Genomic DNA, 21,902 nt, shown 5'->3' on the forward strand with positions numbered 1-21,902 from the left:
AGCTATGTGGGAGCCACTTAGCATTGATGGACTATCTCTGCACACAACATGTCCTGAGGCCAAAACACAGAAGTTTGTTAGTTTTTCCACAAGACCTGCTTCTTGCCGCTTGCCAACGCTTGGGTCCATCAAATCTAACAAAGTGACTAAGGCACTTTGCAGCCTGTCTCACTGTTAGTTCCTTTACTTCCTCCAGCTTTACAAGCAGATTTCCTTTCCTGGTCTCAGCTCCCCAAACACACAAAGATTTTCTTCTTCCATTTATATCACCACTACAAGGGCACGAAGCCCTGGAGAGATGGAGCTCATTTCTCTTCCCTCTGCATTTCCAGTACCCCCTCCCTTCTGTTTAGATATTTGTTTCCTACCAAAAAGGAGGCAAATAACCACTGCTGCAGCTTGAACCTGATGTGCATTGCTTCCAACAGGCACTTCTGAGCACTCTGCAGATGCACCACTATCCCTCTGCTTCATGACACTGTATCACAGGTTAATTTAGCCTGTTAATATCACTTCAGGCTTCCCACACGATGAAGCCTGTCCTCTTTCATCCCATTTTCTCTTGCCCATTTCCTCCATCTGGTTTTATCTACCAATCTATTGCTTTAGACCCCCATTATCGCTCCAGGAGCTGACCCCTCCTAGGACAGCCTTTCTTCATTAGTTTGGCCAGTGTCATTGACAAATCCAGATGATAAAATGGAAGTATCACAAAGGTCACTATTGATCCCTGCTACCTCTTCCTTCCCTCCACCCCTCATTTAGTCATTCCTGCTATAGGATAGGGGTGGGCTGTTCTTTTTTCAAGTTTACTGCATTACCACCCAGCAAATACTTCACTTAAGCTTAAATGATTCATTGCCCAAAAGGAATCTTTAAGGGTGCTGACACATATCTGCTGAAATATGTTCCAGGGGTTCTGAAATCTGCCATACAAGACAGCTCCCTGCACACAGAGCTGTTAGCAATTCAACAGAAATGTATCGACGTAGCCCAACATAGACACAAGCAGTGACATTTCTTCAGGAAGCTAGGAGTAAGATACTCACATTTGGAAAAAATCATTTTTGTTCTCCAAAATAGCAGCAGACGGTGGTTTAAGTTATCCCAACTGGAAAAAAAATAAAATTCCCTTTGTGACTGCAGTCCTTAAACTCCGTGAGGAAAAGCAAATTACCAACAGAGGCATTTTTGAGATGTACTGAGACAAGCTGTGGGAGTCAGGGGGAGAAATCTGTCTTATCTGAAGTACGAATTTTGGCTTGACCACCGTTTCCCAAACTGAGGTATGTGAAATGATGTTCCATTAATTCACTTAACATCTACTTCCAGGGTTCACACAGGAGTCAGCTGTGTTTGGAAAGCTCTGAGCAGTTGGTGCTTTTGGTGGTGTCTGCTGCAATGTTAAACAGGAGAGCATGGGAACACCTTTGGAAAAGCATTTGCTGAGTTCAAAACTCTGGAAGGTGAATCCATTGGTCTTTCCAAAGAATACCCTGTATTTTGCTACAGAAAAACTTCTGTCAAATATTTTTTCCCTCTTTCCTAAAGGATGGGATAGTTGCATTTATCTGCTCACCCACAGGCATCTCTTAGCGTTTGATAGCACGTGCTACCTGAGTTTAGAGTGACTGCGTTTGCCAAAAAAGCTTTGGTAATGCTTCATGAAGAATTGCCATGGAGAAGTCTCCCAATCACAGTTTCTGCATGTGGATTTATCTATAGTAGCATCTGCAAGGAAATCACACACCTGGCCATGGTACAGACCGTGCAGACATTTCATCTAGTTAGGTAAACAATACTTTAGGTTCATCTTACATGTTGCGCTTTACACTGCTAGAATCAGAAATAGCCATTTCCTTTTCCATTATTTATTTCGCTATACATACCATTAAAAAGAAGTGTTACATTAGATTCAGACAACGGTAGGTGTTTGCATTCATTCACTTCCTGATGGTGAGATAAACAAAAAAAAAAAAAACTTGAAATCAACTTTCAGATGAGCAACTCAGATTACTAAAAGTGATTTTGCAGAGTCCAAATGCAGAACTTAAGTAACTTAATTGCACCTCTTCAACATTTTATTGTAAAAATCACTTGAAAAAGTATCATCTCTGATTCTTGCAGGTAAATGTGTCTGTAAAACTGCTAGATCTTTTTTCAATATAAACTGGTTTATCATAATGCTCGCTGTTTTGCACCAGACATTAGGTGGGAAATGAGAAAACGTCCTCCCCATTTTTGCAACTATACCTCTTTAGCAAAGCAAGGAAAAGCCTCAGGCTAAGCTAATACCGAAATGCAATGGATAGGATATACCATATTCTCAGCCCAGTAAAGTGATACGGCTAAACCAAGACTGTAGCGATTCAGAATCAAATAACTGCGTAACATGAACTCCAAGGGAGCATTACATCTCTAGTAGCCCAGAAAACAACCATGCCTTGTCTAATGCTTTAGTCTATCACACAGTTCCAAAACATTTGACACAAACCTTTGAGAAATGAGCCACACACAAAAGCTTCCTTGAGTTCAGTATTGCATGATGTTCTCAGCCATGTTTAGAAGTTTCACAAAAAGTTCCCAACACTCTCAAAATTTTTCATAAACCAAGTACAAGCTTGCCACTCAGTGTCTTCAGGAAAGAAAAAAAAATCATAGCATGCTAATTACAGCACTTTGTTTCCTAGTTTGCTCAGCTTTTTAGATAGTACTAGAGACTGAACTTTTGGGCTCAGACCCAGCATAGTATTTCAAGTTTACAGTGCTTAAATCTTATCAAGGTAACTATTGCATTGCATGGGTAAGTATGCCTCACGATATTAGAAACGTTTATTTCTAAGTGAAGGCTATTTCTTAGCAGAAAAAAAAAATAGTTTGGTATTTTGTTTATTGCACATGAGCTGCCAACACTAAAAGTGCACGTATTTTCTGGAAGGCAGTCACGCAAAGCTAGCTGAAGGATAAACGTGAACTTGAATAGTCAATATGCTTTGGAATGTTCCAAAGCCCAAGGTCGTGAACGAAATCTTCAGTCTAGAATGTAAGGAAAGATTCCACAGGTTTTCTTTTGATAAGAAGTAAAGCCTTGGCACAACAGAGCCTCCAGACATGTGTGACATATATTTCAGAATTGTATCAGTAGGAAAATTAACCCTCCCATCAGCCACAAATATTTGTAACAACTAACACCCTTGCCAACCCCCCCGGCTTCATTTGCACTACACATTGCAAATGAAAGCCCAGCACCATGGTGAACACACTGATGAAAATAAAAAGGCAGCAATTGATATGGGGCTGGGGCACATGATACTTGTCTTTGAGACTAGTCCACTCAATAAAGCAACTCTTATCCTTTTCCCAGCTGGGTTTCTGCCCTTTAAAAGCAATTCTGTCCAGTAACTGCTCAAATTTATTGAAACTGCAGAAAGCCTTACAAGATTCATGGATTCTCACAGCATCTTTCCCCCCCATGGCCTTCCCCTCCCCCCCCCAAAGAAAACAAAACAACAACAACAACAACAACAACAACAAAAAACACACACACAACACCGTAACAATGTAACTAGCCATGAAAGTAAATGCAGTAACAGCCCCTCGCCATAACTGAAAAGAAACCTCCTGGATAAAACTGCAAGATGTAAACAATATTAGTGCTATTTGTAAAACTTGCATGCTGATGCATCTCCTCACAAAACTGGGAGAATTTTCTCACTGAAATTATTTAGAAAAAAAAGTGGTCCTTTGAAGGGTTCATTTCTACATTTCTGCCTTTCAAAAATGGCACCAAAACATATATATATGTATATATAAATTTTTTTTTTCAAAAAGATGCTACCAAAGAATGCAAGCTGTGAATGCGCTGCTTCAAAATTTTGAAGAGGGGCTTTATTGCAACAAAATTTTAACAATAGCAGTGGTTTTTATGACTTCAGTGTTAACCCTGTTAAGAGATACTTGGTTTAGACTGCTGGTTCAGGAGAAGTGCCAACAGCCATTGCAGGACTGCCACTACCACAGGGCATTCAGCTAGGAAAGACTGAAGGGATCCAGAGGATGGAATCCTTGTCCAATCCAGTGCCCCAACTGACTCTTAATTAAAGCACATGCTTAAGAACTAATTAATTAAACTACAAGCTTAAGAATTCAATATAAGGGGACCCCTCAATTAACTCTAGTTCCAACTACTCAGTTTACTTGCCCACAGACTACAGAAGTGACTTTTTTCCTGAGCTTATACTTTTCTGACACATTTCAGGAGTAATTGCTGATGCAGTCACACTTATGCAACTCTGCTGTCTTCGGTAAAGCTGCCTACATATCCTTCATCGGGCAAATTGGCTGGATGCTGTTGATGCTGAAGTCGGAGCAAAACATAACCCTGAGTTACCTGTGCAGTGACGATGGTGATAAGAAACACAAATCTTCACAAAAGCTAGTAGATGCCCCTTGATAAAAATATTTTAAAAACACGTTACCAATTTTACCCAGTTTTATAACACACAAAATATTAATGGTATATATATATTTAATATCTGAAACTTGTGAAAAGTACTCCTACACTATTGTACAGAAAGTAATGTGTGCCCTTTACACACTTCGGAATGTAAATCTGGAGAGGAATTAATAGACAACTTGTTTCAAAACGTTCAGACATCAGAAAAGAGCATAATGTAGTATTTATTTGCAGTCTCCATTACATCCAATCCAGTGTTTACGCACTTCTCATACAGAAAGTACCAGAGGTGCTTTCTGCATGTATTCTGCCACAATATATAAGATTTTGAATTGTATTTATCTAAAGCATTGGATCAATACTGGCTATCACTACACAACTATTTGCTCAATTCTCTGGCCCCAGAAATAGGAGAAGCACTGAATGGCCAGCTGTGGAGTCATCAAAAGCTTCAATTCAAGAACCAGAAAATCCTAAGAAACAACCATGGAAATAAGAGTGTTGTCTGTAACATCTTTATTTCTTCCATAAAAGAGGAAGGACTACATCATCTAAGCAGAGAACTTCCAAATTCTATGAAGCAAGATGGTTCACACCATATCCACATTTTTTTGGGGGGTGCAAATAAATGGCCTTACCCCAAACAGCAACCATAGAGACAAGCTGTTCAAAACTGGTCACATTTCGCACTCCTTCAGAAACCAAAAGAAAGGGGGAAAGCAAAGTCAAACCCCAACTTATTCATGTGCTATGGTGGAATTACAAAAATGTCAATTATTTCAGCACAGTACTTCTCCAGAGGAACGTGCTTGCAGAAAGAAAAGCAATGCCTGTGCAGTAAGTATCTTTTCAATGTCACTTTAAAAGCTATACAATCCTATCTGGATATTCAAAAGCTAATAATGCCAGAGGATAGAGAAAGCAAGTAGGCAGCCCACCGTTCTGTGGCATTAAAAAGTGATTAAATGAAATTCACAAACCATTTAGTGACATTTCTGATAGACTAATCACATAGCAGTGCTCTAAATAGAGAAACAGACCCATTATCAAAATATTCCCTTTAAAAAACTTGTATCTCAGAGGAGTACTTAATGTATTTATTGTGTGGAGATAATGGCTTCTCACTTTAGATTTACAAGAACATGGATGAAAAGAGGGCTTCTCCCATCCATATGCACTAGCAAGAACGAGTACAAACCCCATTTTTTGCTTTAGGTCTCCATGTTTCAGAACAAAGGAAAACTAACTGTTGATACAGTTTATGAGCCCATCTCAAAATCAGTCTGTACTTTAAAAAGAATTATCTTCTGTTAAATGGCACAGTGTTCAGCTACTGACACCAACCATTCGCTTGAAACAAAACTTATTTTCTGAGAGATTGGTTAAAATTGGCCAAGAAAATCAGAGCTTCAGAGCTGAAAGCTCAGATATGTTACAGAAGCTATATACAGCAGGATGCATCGCTTCTCAGTATTAACTGTAAGTTCAGTTCCCCCACTCCCCAACCCGCCCCTGCAGAAGCAGGGTTGTTTCTCATTGTGGCTACTGCATTATCAATACTTTTTATGGAGACAATACAGTACTAATCAATACAACCACTTTGCTCGTTTTTTAAATTCAGGAAGTTGCCTTCTCCGTGGCTGGTGCTGTATTTCAGACAGCCGCACTGATAAAAACATTCTGATATGGTAGATGCCCCCTCCTGCCACCCCCACCCCCCTCAAAAAAAAAAAAAAACAAAAACCACCAAATCCATCAAGCCAAGTGGCTCTTAAATCTGTCACAAACACACTCAGGATTTTTCTAGCTAATACAGTGCATAATTAACAGTCATCTTTGAAAGACTTAACTTTATTTGCCCATTTATTTCAGACTGTGCTTACCCCCTTTTTTCTCAGTACACTAGCTGGATCACAAAACATACTTCTCTACAAAGAATTCAGCCAAAAAGAATCTTTTTGGGCTGGTCATCCACTTTGGAGCTGTATTATACAATACAGTTGCAAGCGAACTCTGAGTTCAAAGTGTGGGGCTTGGATATTTGAAACCCATACTAATATCATATGCAGAAATTGGCATTCAGTGGTATTGCCTTTTCAAACACTTTCAACTGCAAACTCATCTATTTCCACAATCAGAATATTTTTGTCTGAAAAGTTTATTTTAGTTTTCTGAACACTCTAAAGCAACTGTGCTTTTGATGTTACAAGTGTCCAGATAGGATTAACAAAAATTAAAATGTTCTAAATTACAAATTTAATTCCTGTAAGAGCTTCAGAAAGGAAAAGGAACAGAAAAGCATGACATACACACATTGTGAAGAAACCCCAACTTTTCATGCAATGGCAGGCAAGATGTAAAAAGCCACCCAAATTCACACATTTTTTACACCGAATCATCAGAAAAGTACTCTGTAGTAAATCTGTACATCCAAATACATTTGGGATCTACACCTAAGTTACATTATTTAATGTTATATACACTTATTACCCCTTGTATGTCTAAAGGAAAATTCTCATTCAAACCCAAACCAAAAAAAAAAATAAAAAATATGCAAGACTAACTTGGAAAGAAAAGGAGAATCACTTTAGACATTCAGTTAAAATGTTGGTTTTGTTTTAATCTAGACCTCAGAGTGTTTATTAAAAAACAAACAATCCTCTTCATTTAACATTTTGCTTTCTAACTGTACAGTAAATTGCATTGCAGAGAACATACCCCGTCTTCAAACTGTATTTTCTTTGGATGGATTTAAGATGTAGCTGGATATTACTTTAAAGATAAATAAAGGGAAATTGGTCCAACTAGAACAATAGCTGATATATTACATGCAGGTGGTTTTTTTTTATATATTTTTAAATTATTTTTTAAACAAATGTGTAGGGTATAGTTGATACTGCAAATAAACCCAAAAGCACCTGGATTCAAAATATAAAACATACCTCCTATCCTGGCAATGGCAGTAAAAATCAGAAAAGTAATCTTTCTGGAACAGCATTTTTACATAATTTAGAAATGTTAAGTACCAGGAAGACTACTAATCAAGTAGTTTTAGCAGCCAAGTTTCCCTCTTTTTATTGAATGGAACAAATGCTTTAAATAAACTGTTTGTCCTCTTCACTGAAGAGAGCTAGTCTATTCATCTTTAACGAGCTAGGTTTTTTTTCCTTATTTTTTTTTGGGAAGATTAGCCACGTACTGTAGTAATGCCTACTGCATATAATCCAAGCATTTGCTGTGAACAGTTGGAGAAAGCAGTCAGTAAGAACCTAGGATCAATGAAATAGATGTTACTTTAAGCCATCCACAAAATGGAGACCCATATAGTGCCCAGTGTTAAAACCCAAATCTCTTCTCGCGCTTTTTGTTGTGCAAGTTCATCCCCCTGAAAACAGGAACTGATCCATAGTTCAATTTTCTTATTTCCTTAGTCAATTTTCACATTAGTGTAGATTTTACGAACAAAGGCACTTGTTCCCATGTAACCAATAGCTCCTGCAAAATAAACAGAAAATGTTGAATATGTTAGAGAGCTGATAACAATAAATCAGAAATAACACGCACACACTTAAAGTCACATAAAATCATGCACCCTGCAAACAGAAAATTATTTACCTGCAATATTTTTCTCAAATTCCAATTATCCCTGCTCCCAGTGAACGTCTGGCAAGAACTCCCCTAGCCTAGCAAACTAAATCTATTAAGCCATCTTACCAAGAGGCCATGCTCACTTGGCCTCGATAAATATAGCGGCTCCCCCACTGCTGCCAATAAGCAGGTCCCTTTTTCTGAACAGAGGGTAAAAAACATACAATCACCCACTCTGCAGGGAAGGTGGATGGGAGGGCGGGTTTTTATTAGAAGTTGCATGCCTTCTGGATGAGTGTTTTATTGGCAGATGGCTTTTTCCTTCCCACAAGGCACAAACAATAATAGATCCCCATCCCAGGAGCCTTAAACTCCAAGGAGGTCTGTACAAAGAGATTAAACTAGTAGCAGTTAGTAGTTAAAGGAAATTGCAACCTGTGGTTTTCAAATTAGTAAGAGTCATGAGCAGATTATGCATTGTCGCAGCAGTAGTAAAAGAACAGGTCACTGCGTTTTTGATAGGGGCAACAGTTTATGCTAAATCCAAAATACTGCAGCACTAAGGACACCTGGAAAATTAAAAAAAAAAAAAGAAAAAAAGTACAGGACCAAGACCTCTTCTCAGAAAGAGATTCAGCAGCCTACTGGTGAAACCCAGAACCTGTTTTGCCAGGCTGATTAAGGATCGTTGTCAAACAATGCCTGCAGTGAACTGTCCAGTGCTTTTCTTTCAGATACCTTGGCTGACCACAGAATTATTTAGAACTGGGACAATTATTTAAATCCTGGGGACTGTTCAGGTAATTCATGAGTCCAGTCATTAAACCTGCACAGAATTCTGGTTTTCAGACCCCCAAAGCCCAACATTCACATGAAGTCAGGAGATCTGCACAAAGCAAACCTGATGGATGATTCCAGTGCCACTGGAATAATAAAGAGCCTGTAGAGTCAGTCTGTGTTGTTGCATGGCATTTCAAGCAGTGTAAAATATCATGACAATCATTCCACTAGTCAGAAAGTGAAGTACTTGTATTACAAACTTGGACAAAGTAGAGTCCAATTAAAATTAATACAGTGCATACAAGATCAGGTTGCTGCTCAAAAGCAAGTGTGCTGAGGATGCAGCAGAGAGGAAGCCTGGCAATGACATGCAGAGGTGACATAAGCTTGGAGTCAAACAGAAGCACACAGGCTGTTCTGTAGACTGTGGAGAAACTCATTTTCTGTTGCAGGCAGCAAACTGACAAAATAAGGGTACTGGACGCCTGTTTTAAGACATCACTTTTTGCCTATTAAGGCAGCTAATGTGAATGGATCCAATGCTCATTTCAGATCCTAAACTCAGGTGCATCACAGAACTTGTTCTTTGAGGGTTTCTCTAGTAATATGATGCCAGATACTACAGACATTTAGGAGAGCAAAGCACTAATAGCGGTTCATTTGGGATCTGTAGAACGTGTGCATGAGATGGAAGTGAGAGGGAAGAGCAGAGAGCAGCAGTCACAGGAGACCACAGCTCTCAACTCCATAAACAAGTCACAACCCATCCTGAACCACAGCAGCCTTATCCATGAAGTACCAGTCATGGCCATGTCCAAGCCAGCAATTAATCCTCAAGGCTACTTCACAGGAATTGAGTAAAAGCAGGGGAAGGGTGAGGAACACTAGACAATGATGACAAACAATTAAGGAATGCCCTTCTGAGACAAATGCAGGCTTGTTTAAATAAAAAAGCAATCACATTGATTCTTTTTTAATCACCTGATAAGGTGCTTTAATTTGGTTCTAGCCTACATAGGTTTAGCAGAAATAGACTGTAAGCGTATTTCAGCAGAACAAGCCTTTAAATGAACAGAACCCAAAAGAATCCCAATAGCAAGGAAGAGCAGCTGCAAAGAAATCATAGATTATTTCCCATCTATTATTTCAAGCCAATTAGCACTCACTACAGCTGTGTCTTTGTAAGCACGTAAGCTTTTCAAACATCCTTCAGTCATACTTACAGTATTATCTGGATGCCAATGTGCAGTATTGCAAAAGACCATTCTATACTACTTAATTCCTAAGCCATACACTGAGTTCATGAATCAATTTTGTTCTCTGGCACTAAGAGGCAAGTATGAGAAGCTCAAAAGATTTGGAAGTTCTCATGGCTCCCTACTGTCCAGTCCCTGGGCTTAGATGCTCTGTAGAGGGCAAAAAACTTTGGATCAAAGCATCCCACTGCATGTGGGATTTGAGTTCTGTAAGCATAATCAGAAGCACTGAAAACAGAGTTGGAAGATACTAGCTTACTGCCTTGGTCCGAACTAGTCTGCTGTATATCCAGCTGTATGATACTGAACATGCTAATTTACATGAGCATCTAAAGCACAGCTCTACACACTTTCACCGGAGATGTAGTCACTATGGAATTGTGCAGCATGTGTGCTGACATGTCGTTAGATCTCAATGACAGCAAGTTCACTGGACAAATGCTTTTTGACAGGGATTTTTTTTTCTTCCCCCAGAATGCTGAAAATACGAGTTCTCAGTAAAAAGGAATCTCACAGCTTCTCTTCCAACACAATTAAAGAAGAAAAAGGAAAAGAAAAATCTCAATACGGTTGTAGAAATCAGATTTCATACACACAAGTATGTTCTGATTCTGAATAAATTTATAATTTGTTCCAATATTCTATCGGGTAGTGTCCTACCATGACAGAAAAGCATTTTACAACCTTCCTTTTCCATGTTAAAAAGAACACAAAACATTTTAATTACTGGAACTGGTGGGCAAGCTTGGCTTCTGCATCACAGACGTTTTAATCAATACCAGCCTGAGCACTTTATAAAGAAAAGATTAGAACTGAAAAGTATAAGCCTATTAAAGAAAAAAAAATGGCTGCAAGACTACCAGAACAGCAGGGAAGTCTTGTAATGTGCCAAGAACCCAATGAGGCAAGATTAGATTTCATGAGAGAAATGGGTAACAGGTACTCAGCAGCTAAGAGCTGATTCCTTCCCTCCCCTGTTCAAAAAGCATAGTAAAATTACCCTCCGGGGATGGGTCTCAAATATCTAACTGAGAGAAAGCTTTCCACTAGAGGCTATAGGACTATTTACTGGTAGGAAGGGAAGTATTAAATAAGGATCATACTTGAAAAGCAAGTAATGTCATAGGAAAGTGCAAAAGAACAAAGTAGCACTTTGACTTCCTGAAAGTCATAAAGCAAAGACTAAAAACAAAGCTAACAAGTAAATAAGCATGCATGGCTTCATCAGATGACTTCCATGTCAAGAGAGATGTCTTCCTCTAAACATCTCTCAAAACAGTATCTTAAAAAAGCAACGAAACCCAGCTGCACACAGGAGCACTTTGTGTTCTCTTCACCTGTGGATATTCCAATATTCATTTTTCAAACGCTGTCTTGAGGTTTCAGTCCTTTCTGGACTGTCACCCTCACATATACATGCCATAGGACGCAGAAGGCAGCGCCATCAGCATTGCACCACCGATAGCTTATTGTGTGTACCTAGCTCCTTGTCTCAGAGCAACGGTAAAAACTCAAAACCAAAAAAAAAAAATTAACATGGACTCAACTAAAAATTGGAACTTTGAAGAATTTAGATTGCATTAAAAATGTAACCTATTACTGTATTCTTGCCCAATACTGAGTCTTTCAACATTGCACGAAGGCTGAAATTCTCTGCACAATACATAAATGTTCTTCCTTAAAATTTAAAATCAATTATCAGAAGACACAGTCTATGGGAAACTTCTGTATTATGTAGGAATGAAGTATAAACAGAGAAATGTAAGTTTAATTTTAAGGATTGTACACTTTTTTGAGCAGATCTTGCACCACATACATACTCCACCAAAACACAGAGCTAAAGCCAGAAACATGACAGTCTGAAAATTCTGATAGAAAATTTTCAGTATATTTGAAACTTACCACACATTATTCCCAAAGCTGTGCTAAATACTGCCATATAACCGAAGTAAAATGATGTTTGAAACAAGCCATACATCCTGAAAAAGATAGGAAATTATGCTAGTTATTTTTCCTCATCTTTCTCAATACGTTTGTCTTTGACAATATGGCAATCTGATATTCAAGAAAGAAAACTACCACTTACTTTGTCTTGAAAAAGTAGTAGTAAAAGGAGTACATGTAAACATATATCGCAGTTGATGCAGCGGAAAGAAAGCTTGTCCATTGCCTGAAAGTAAACATGCATGCCCATCATACATCTAAACCAAAAATCTTCCCAAGAAAATGCACAATGCACTAAAAACTTGTCCTAAAAACAAAGCATCTTTGTTCTATAGATTTATTTAACGAAATCTACATGTCTGCTACAAGTGCCAAAAGCTTCCATTGCAACATCTGTCACTAATATCAGTGATGACCCTTCTTTATATTCCTTCGTGCCTCAGCATATTTTTTATGCATATATACATGCATGGACAGATGTGCACTCACTGAGAAATCTCCTGGATAGAAAGGGTCCGAGAACTGCTTTTATTCCCTACAGCTAAAATCTGTTTGTGGGATACTTTGAAAAGACCTGTCTACACTGACGAGACGTAGCTTTTCCATAATACTTTCACAGTCTGTTCAACTAAGCAAATAACAGAATACTTACCACCTGTAATCCTCTGCATTTAGCAGGAAATAGGTACAAACGATAGTCACACAAACTGTCACAATGCAGAGGATAACCAGAACCAACATCATAAAGCCATAAACATAGTAGATCTTATAAGCCCAGAATGAAGTAAAAATGAAATACCTGTAGAGAACAAACAAAATATGCAGATGATATTGTAATTGTACTTAAATTATTTTTAAATTAAGTGGAGAAATCTCTGACAAACTCACATTTCAATAAAAATTGATCCAAAAGGGAGAATTCCACCTAGGCAAACAATAACAGCCGGTTCCATGAACCTGAAAGACATTAAAACTAGTTTAGGGACCATTTTATTCTTTTATTTATAAACATATTAAGACATATAACCAGGAAAATAACACGGATTAATTAATAGGATGTCATGTATGGGTAGGAGGAGTCCTTCTTGGGGGAAATAAACAAACATAAGGCTCACACTTATTTACAGGCCTACGGTCAGGAATCTAACCAGTCTTACCAGCTACAGAAAGAATCTCTTTTTTCCTGAAAGGGGCCTAAACCATCAAACCCCGTAACATCCACTAGTTTTCAATGAAGACAGTAAAAACTCAGTGCTGTTGATGACCACAGATACTGCAAATACTGCAATGAAAATTTCAGAGCAATGCTTATATAATTAAGAACCAGTGTTCATTTTAATGCTATACTGAGTCATAAGCACATGGCTAAAAATTGATACTCAGCTACCCACAGATGGTCCTGTCACTTACTAAAGGTGATCTCTGCCCAGTACTTGCAATGATGCTGAATCTAGCTAGCAACCTGTGACTTCATTTGCAGCTTCTTTTATTGTTTACTTGAAGACTTGTCTAAATTGGTGGTGTGCACTTTCATTGTCTTCATGGAAAGCATCTTATTTCTTTTAATCTGTCATCCCGATCCCACAAAATCCATCAGATTCCCAAGACACATGCCACAATATAAATCAAATATAAATCAAATCCTAGCATGTGAGCTGCACAACCTGCCACTAATGAGAGACTAAGTGTGCTGCACTTCCTGGTTACTGTGGGTGTACACATTTCAATGCCCCCTTAACACTCTGTTCCATTCCTCTTAACAGGAAAAGCAAGAAAAATATATTAAAAATTTCCTCTGAGGATACTTTCATTTCCACAGCTTGCTGCTTCCATCACTGAAATAAATTAGTAGTAAAAAAAACGACAGCATTAAAATTTGCCAAAAAATGAAGACTACTTTTTGAGAACCAGCACTCCTTTACATAGACTTCAAAAATAATTAATTCACAATTCAAACTGTATAGTTCAAGTATTTTAGGCTCTGTGCCATCAACAAAAGTGCAGAAGAGCATTGCAAGCTTCTCCCTACCTTCACCCTGCAAATATGTCTCAGCTTGAACATGGAAGCCATTAAACAGAACAGGTATGCCTCTAAGGCACATTTGATCCTAAATCTGTAAGAAGCATTAACTAAAGAGGAGAGGTTTAGTTTCAAGATACCCGTATCAGAACTGACTTGGAATCATCACTTTTACATAAGAGACTGAAGAAAGAGTACCTAAGGCCAAATGTAAACCAGTGATCCAGAACCGCTACAACTATTAACCATTACCTGCACATGGTGCTTTTATCCAACAGGAAAAAAAAAAAAAAAAAACACTAAGAAAATTTCTGTACAGGTATTCTTCTAGATACAGCTCAAATTAAATAAAAAAGTTACTTTAGAAAGGCTTTTAATGATCACACCTGAAATGTCATTTTAAATGAATACATCTAGTTAAGATGCACAGTTGTCTTTACCATTTTTTCTCTGGTATGGGACGAGGCACTGCATTGACACGACATGGAAAATTAGGCTGTCCCGACAGATTTCTGCCAAGAATCGTACCAACAAGGTTCAGTGGAAGAATGACAAAGAAACAAATGCAGCATACTGCCACCTGTAAATGAAAAATAATAATTTTTTAAAAAAGGTATAAAAAGATGAAAGAAGATAACCAATATATCCTGTATATATTAGTCCTTAGTAGTTATTGCTGCAGAATCATACTCCTCCGTTATGAAGAATTAGTCAATATACGTCTACTTTATTGAAGTATTTATTTCCTAAGAAACTTCAGAGTAGATGCTATTAAAAAGTTTTAAGAATGTTTTTTTTATATCAATTCAGGAAACGGAACTATTATAGATTTATTTTTTTTAAAACTGTTTTTCCTCTAATCATTACATTCAATACATCACAAAGGAATGCAACTGAAATTTTCATGGTGCTTTGTCAGTTTCTCTTAACTTTTACAGATTTATCCCTCGGACTTACCATCTAGCAGTCAGGCAGTTACATACATAATTACAACAAATACAGGTATGAGATTTTCAATCCAAGCCACAAAAAGAAACCCAAACAAGAACTGTGAAGCCATGTCAGAATGCTACCAATCAAAATTTGGGGTTTGACTTTTTCCAACCAACCAGGTAATTAAGAGCTGCCAAAAATACAAATGACCACGGGTATGCAAAAATACTCAGTTCAGAAGCACAATGGCGCTACTTACATACAAAGATTAGGTTTACACACAACAAGCAAAGTCAAGCCAATGTTCCTGTGCTATGCAATGAAACATCCTCCTTAGAAGTTTATCATGAGGTTTTTTTTTCAACATATCTATGTAGTTCTGCTATTCCTGGAAGGCAATATGTTTTTATCTTCCAAAATAGGATAATTTTAAATGTTTAGCAAGAAATACTCTCAAATCTTTAGTGCAAAATGAATTAGCATCAAGTATTTTGTTAACTTTTTGCAACGAGGAGTTGTACTACATTAGCTCAACACAAACTTTACATTAAGTCAATCACATGAGTTTAAGGTAACATCTGACAAAACACAGTGAGTTATCCTTCTGTTACTGACTTGCATACTATCACTAGCCTGGGCCAGATGTGAATGGAAAACATTGCCTGGGGTCGGATGGAGCAATATTTTGTGCTTCTCAGAAGGGGTACACTAAACAGGTGGTCAATGAGCAGAAACACTCTCCAGACTGCTCTGTACTTCTTGGGGATGTTTTTAAAGCATTACATCATCAGCCACTAAAACCTGAAGCTTCAGCAGTAAATAAGGAGAAACTAAGTAGCATTTATACTTGGCAATAATAAAGCAGATTTTATACATTTAATACACATTTAATATCTCCCATTTATCATCTTCCATTACTGGAAAAATACAAGCAAACAAGCACAATTTCTTAGGTAGGCCACTGAGGTCACTTAAGAATGAATCACAGAAGCATATAAATCACTTAATGGATGCAGACCCTGCACTTGAAAGCTACTCAATCTAAAAGAATGAGTAGATGAGAATTTTCAGAGAAAAATGCCAAAAACTATGAAATAAAGAACAACATATTGAGTGCCACGTTTACTAAAATCCTTTAAAAGCCCTTCAACATAACAGGACAAGAGAAGCACTACCACAAAAATAAATAACATTCTGAAATCACTACTAAATAAACTTGAACGGATCTTGACTAAAAAATCTCAGCTTGTCTGAGCCGTAGGGGGAAGAATGACATTCAAGAATTAAGGCCTGCACAGGATCCAAAGAATTTCCGAGCTGACCATATTGAAACCATTTCCATTGCAAGAAAAGGTTGTTCTGCATCCTGCGTGCACAGGGCGTGGTGGGCTGGCTCTGTCCATGGTGCTCCCCATATGTGCTGGCACGTAGGCTTCAGGCCTGCCTCAAACACGAAGCTCAGCAGCAGCAGGGCTGGGCATCCACACGACTCATCCAGTTAGAACCGTCCTTTACAGTGTCGTTATCAAAGTGTTCACAGCTTCACTTGATCTTAGAAATAACCTTTGGCTGGGGATACTGGTAGAGAGCAAATCCACTGTAGAAATGTACTGTAGAAAGAAACTATCCAGCAACAGCCTTGAATTCCAAGCTCAAACCTACAAGCCTGTAATTGTTTATCTTGCACAATTCATCTACCACAGAGAATCTGCATGGAAATAATATAACCTCAGGGAAGGAATCATCCAGGCTTTATTGCTTATCTAGCAAACTCAGAGAGGAGGAAAGGCAGTCAGTAGCATCCCACTCCATTAACACTAACTACAGAGCTAAGTGCCTTCAAATCAGGTGGGCAAGGAGCAGGTCCAACTTCCTCCTGCTGGACATGGTTGTTGTCTGGGAGACTGACTCACCAGCAGCACTGAAACCTAAAAACTGTTTACCTACATAAAAACAAGCCAAGACAGACCAATGCTCCTTGAATAATGGCTTCAGTAAGTACTGCCAACCTGTCCCCAGTACAGCTGCAGTTGGCATACATCAGAAAAATTGAGTGCCTGTGGTTTCACTATCAGATCAGCCAAGCCATGACTGATGATGTTATACTATCTTCCATTCTACTAGGTTGAAAATTTAAGAGATTTCAGACAGTACAACTAGAACCTTTGGTGAGATCTAGTAAGCAGCACTAAGATAAACCAGTGCTTTGCTAAACAACGCACCGTCTGTCTTAACGCAATGCTGTGTTCTGAGGACAGTTGCATTTGGAGTATGCTTTTCTCCTAGAGTCGCTAAGGAGTCTAAAAATCATCTGAGATCATTCTGCAGTACAAAGAAGGACAAACTAAATGAGGAAAGGGAAGGCTCTGCAATGTCTCCCACTTATACCTGCCTCTGACAGGCTGTCCAAGCTGATATTCTATCATCTGAAATAACCCTGCCCTGGTGAAAGCAACCTGCAAGTCTTAGAAGGTTGGCCAAAACAACCGGTGTTGTTTAGTCAACACACACTGCTGATGTGTGCCTTCTTTCTTGCTCTCAACTCACCGTCTGACCCCCAAGGTAGCCTACCTGCTCAGACTGATGCTTGCTGAAAATTACTTTCTTCATTCCTGGCAGTAACAGTCTTCTCTGGATGTGAGAGACGACTGGAGAAAACCAGCTTTTTTTGCTTCTGCCATTTCAGGCATATTCCTTTAAATTTTAGATCTGAGGTGAAAACACTACTCCCTCCCAAATTAAAGGGGTATTGCGTGTTGCCACAGATTGCTTAGGGCAGTGATGATGCAGACTGGGCAATGCCTAAGCCTAGAGAGCGTAAAGCCTATCTGAAGCAAACACGGGGTAGTAGGGTAAATAAGTATCTTATCTGAAAAAAAAAAAAAAAAAAAAAAAAGAATGATTTCTGCCTCATGACCTTCAAAGAATGAGATTACAATGGCAAGAGGAGCTCAGCTGGCCTCTGGTTTACCATCACAAATGGTAAGAGGAAACGAAGGAAGGATCAACACAGAGGCATGCTCTGCCTTCCCGCAGAAGCACCTCCTGGCAGAGGGAGGCTAAAGGTTTTTTTTATTATTTTTAAAAAGAATCAATAATAGCAGGCAGAGGTGTGGGGAATTAGGTCTTAATGAGCCTTTTAAGAGAAGTATTATTGTAACATCATCCAAGAGAAATTCAGAGAACGGTGTTACCTACCATTTCAGAAAACACAAATTATGTGAACAGACAGATCTACAACATCTGAAATCCCAGTTTTTCAGTGAAAAAGCAAGCACACGTTCTCCATAATCCATAAAAATAAAGGCAAATGACATGAGTTTTTCTACCAAGCCTGTATATTAAAACATACTTATTTCATCCACTGCATTTTTTGTTTTATAAAGTATCTTATTAATAAATCAGTATGTGACTTAGGTTGGAGGGGGAAGAATATTTACTGCCCTCTACACACTGAATGTGTAGAATTCAGTTTTCCTTATTTGAAAGGAAACATTGTTGAGAAGAATATAATTTATGTTTGAGTGCCATGTGTTTCATATTTTCTGACAACTGTAGATTAAACTTCATTCAAAGGTGATAATTAAAATTTTTATGAGCATATCTAATATTAAACAGCTACTAGCAGGCTGCGGTGCCTTGACTGCTTAATGCACAAAGGAGACAAGCAATAAAAATTAACTGTCAAAGCAGCAGCTTGATCTTTCCTGTCATTTACCAAAAATGCACCCTCAGACAGCATGAAGCTCTTCCGCAGTACAGAGGTACAAAATCTGTACAGTGAAACAGTTTTCTACACAAAATCTGCCAAGACATCATACACAACAAGAAAATAGAAGGCTTCAAAATACAGTGTTATTAATTTTATTACAACTATATTGCTAATCTAGGGTGCTACTTTGTGTAAAGAACAGAACTGTAAAAAATGTAGTAAAAAATTAAGCTGTATCTATTTCAGCATAAATGTGTTTTTTGACAAAGATTCCACAGTCATTTTCAAGCAATCTGAAGAATCAGTCCACTAAATGTACATTACTAGGTTTTCCTTCCTTCCTTCCTTCTATTTTTAGCCAGGAGTATTTCAGCCAGATCATTTTCTGATCTGGCTCAATGCACGAAAACCTGTGGTGATATCAGGTCGACCATTTTCAGTGGCAGCCAATACTCAACTTAAAGCTGTCAGAGATGGCTGCAGCCTGGATTAAGCTATCTGTCAGAGGAAACCTTTCTAGTTTATACACAGTGTAAATGATGCAAACACTAGGGTATTGATCCCAAGAGAAATTCTGTGTGAATAATCTTATTTAAATAAATCATTAAAAATGCATACTGGAATGTTAGCCATACAGGAACCAACTGCTCGCTCAAAACAAAAATGGTACAATCTAAGTAGTTCAATATAAGCTGTTCGGATTCTGCAGTCAGAATGTTAGTCATACTAGCCATAATGAGAATCTTTAAATTATGTATTACATAGAACAACGTATTCAGTCACAACTTGTGAAGTGCCAGCATTAAGGTGGCCTCTTTAAATTCCATCATGGTGTACTCTACAGAAATTCTGCATTACTTAATAAGTAATTCTCAATGATTTTTACTCAATGAATAATTTTGCCCAGGGAGGTAGCAAAATCACCATCCCGGCAGGTGTTTAAGAAAAGGCTGGGCCTGGTACTGAGGGACGTGCTTTAGCGGGCAATATTAGTGGTTGGGGGACAGTTGGACCAGACGATCTTGGAAGTCTTTCCCAGCCTTAATGATCCCATGATTCTTTTCTAAGTATTTTTGTGTAGGACAACTATCACATTCCTTGTAAAAGTAAAGAGCTCACTTCACGTGCCACTATTTAAAATTATTTCAATTGTCCCGTGATCCATTTTCTGTTTAGAATTCGAACACAACAAAATAGAAAAATGATCATTACATTGAAAATACTTGCAAAAAATCAACAGAAGGTAAGCCAAGGTGTACAACACCTTCAGAAGAACTCCGTGTTCAGCAGTGATGTGATATTTTAAACAAAAAAAAGCAACTACAAAATAACAAAGATTGGACTCCAAAGAACTGAACTGCACTCACTCTGTATCTATAAGGACGAAGAGGTGAAATAAAACACAGGTTTTTATATCAATTTCATATGCCTAGGGATTTAGAAGTGTTAAACCATTGGGTTTAAAAAAAACTCTCATATTTGAATAAAATCTGTCACATTGTTTACTGTATTTTGAAGGAAAAGGCAACAAAGATATCCCAGGGAAGAAATTAAAGCTTTTGTTCCTTCTCACAGAACATTTCCCAGCGTAATGTTTGTAACAGTGCAGCTTGCATGTATATCCAAAAGGGCTACATGCAGAGACAAGACTGACAAATGATTTCACAAACAAATTCTGGATCTTCCCAGTACCTACAACATCTTTCAGGAGATTCCAGACATCAGGAGTAGAGATACTCCAGGTGGATGAAGCTCTGATGTTCTAAACAGACTGAAATGATAGTGACATGTATGAAGGTCCTGAAGGGCCCAATCAATCCGAGCATTTAAACACAAAATGCAGAAGAGCATATACCAGGCAGATGGAAGTAGCCACTTCATGTTAGTTTGGTCACCTTGGTTTGACAGCACTGTCAGCTGCTCTTGCCTACCTTCAACAGAAAAATCTGTCTCGAGGGAGGGATTAAGTCACAGAGAAGAGACTGATCCTACAGGTTCACTGGCAAAAAGCAATATGAAACGGCAAAGCACAGGATGCCATATTTAAGCATAGAGTTTTAGCAACCTTTTAGCTTGGTGATTCTTTTCAAACTCAGTATCTGCTTTTTCCAGTTTTACAGTACCGAAGCAAAAAGAGTTAATTCTTGCCAGCAGCTAAATCAAGAAGGGCGGCTTCAAGACATTCCAGGGCAAATGAAGTCATTTCTGAGTTTAGTATATTTAGCTGACAGAGATTTTACTTCCCGAAAACAAGAAATCAGCACCAAGTCTACAGCAGAGAATTGTGGAAGATTCACTACATTAAAAACGAAGGCAGAAAGATACAAAGGTATCTTATCCATGTAGCTAGAAACCTTCCCAGGGACTTCAGACTGAAGCACAACATGGTAATTTCAAACAATTTTCATTGCCTTCTACAAACCAGCTTCGTTAGTTAATTCAAAATCATTAGAGCATTATTTATTCTGATGAAGTTTCCAATCCATAACCCACTCCTACTAAAAGTTTGCTAACTCCACTGAAGTTTTATGACCAATTATAATGATTCAAACACTCATAAAACCTTGAGATCATTAAAATCACTGTGTATGAAGAGTCCTAACATCCCGATTAAGTGACCCTTGAAGATTTATATTCCCGTTTGCTTTTACACATATATGTTTCCATGATCTTAAAATACAAGTCAGTTGAACAGATTTACAAGACAAACTTCAACCCAGGTGGAATTCCCTTCCCTCAGCAATTCTGAGCTCCAAATGGGAATACAAGTGAGAAATCTGATATCACAAATGCTTGCTCAGCAGTAAAACAGAGCCTCTTTACACATGTCAGAGATGACTGTTGTAAACCTTTCTGACAGTACTGTACATGGCTGCAAGCTTAGGAAAGATAAATGAATACAATATTCCTTTGGGGCACAGACCAATTAATAATAGCAGACAAAGATAAAATTTTAACCTAACTACATGAAGAAGAGAACCACAAAAATTAAGCAAAAAGTTTATGCACATTTAACTTGATTTTGTACTTAATAGTTTTATAACAACTAATTCAATAAATGTATAAATTTTCTACGTAGGCAGGCACTAAAAATACTACTAATGAGGAAGTAACTATAACTAGCACAAACGTGAAAAGTAATGACTATTCCATCCAAAAAAGTTATTTTGTATTTTTTGTATTGCATTGTAGCTTATAGCCAGTTTGCACTGG

At 38.1% G+C, this 21,902-nt stretch overlaps 1 protein-coding gene across 1 annotated transcript in view; it reads right to left on the reverse strand.

Moving 5' to 3' along the window:
• Nucleotides 1-7,627: 7,627 nt before the first annotated feature.
• LOC116491375 (transmembrane 9 superfamily member 3-like) overlaps nt 7,628-21,902 on the reverse strand; it is a 42,786-nt gene continuing 28,511 nt past the window's right edge. The window contains 6 exon segments of the mRNA XM_032191263.1: nt 7,628-7,951; nt 11,983-12,059; nt 12,167-12,250; nt 12,677-12,823; nt 12,913-12,981; nt 14,485-14,624. Coding sequence (XP_032047154.1) covers nt 7,884-7,951; nt 11,983-12,059; nt 12,167-12,250; nt 12,677-12,823; nt 12,913-12,981; nt 14,485-14,624 — 585 coding nt within the window. The 3' untranslated portion in view covers nt 7,628-7,883.

This window comes from Aythya fuligula, chromosome 7 (genome assembly GCF_009819795.1).
Source record: "Aythya fuligula isolate bAytFul2 chromosome 7, bAytFul2.pri, whole genome shotgun sequence".
In the NCBI taxonomy this organism is placed as follows: Eukaryota; Metazoa; Chordata; class Aves; order Anseriformes; family Anatidae; genus Aythya; species Aythya fuligula.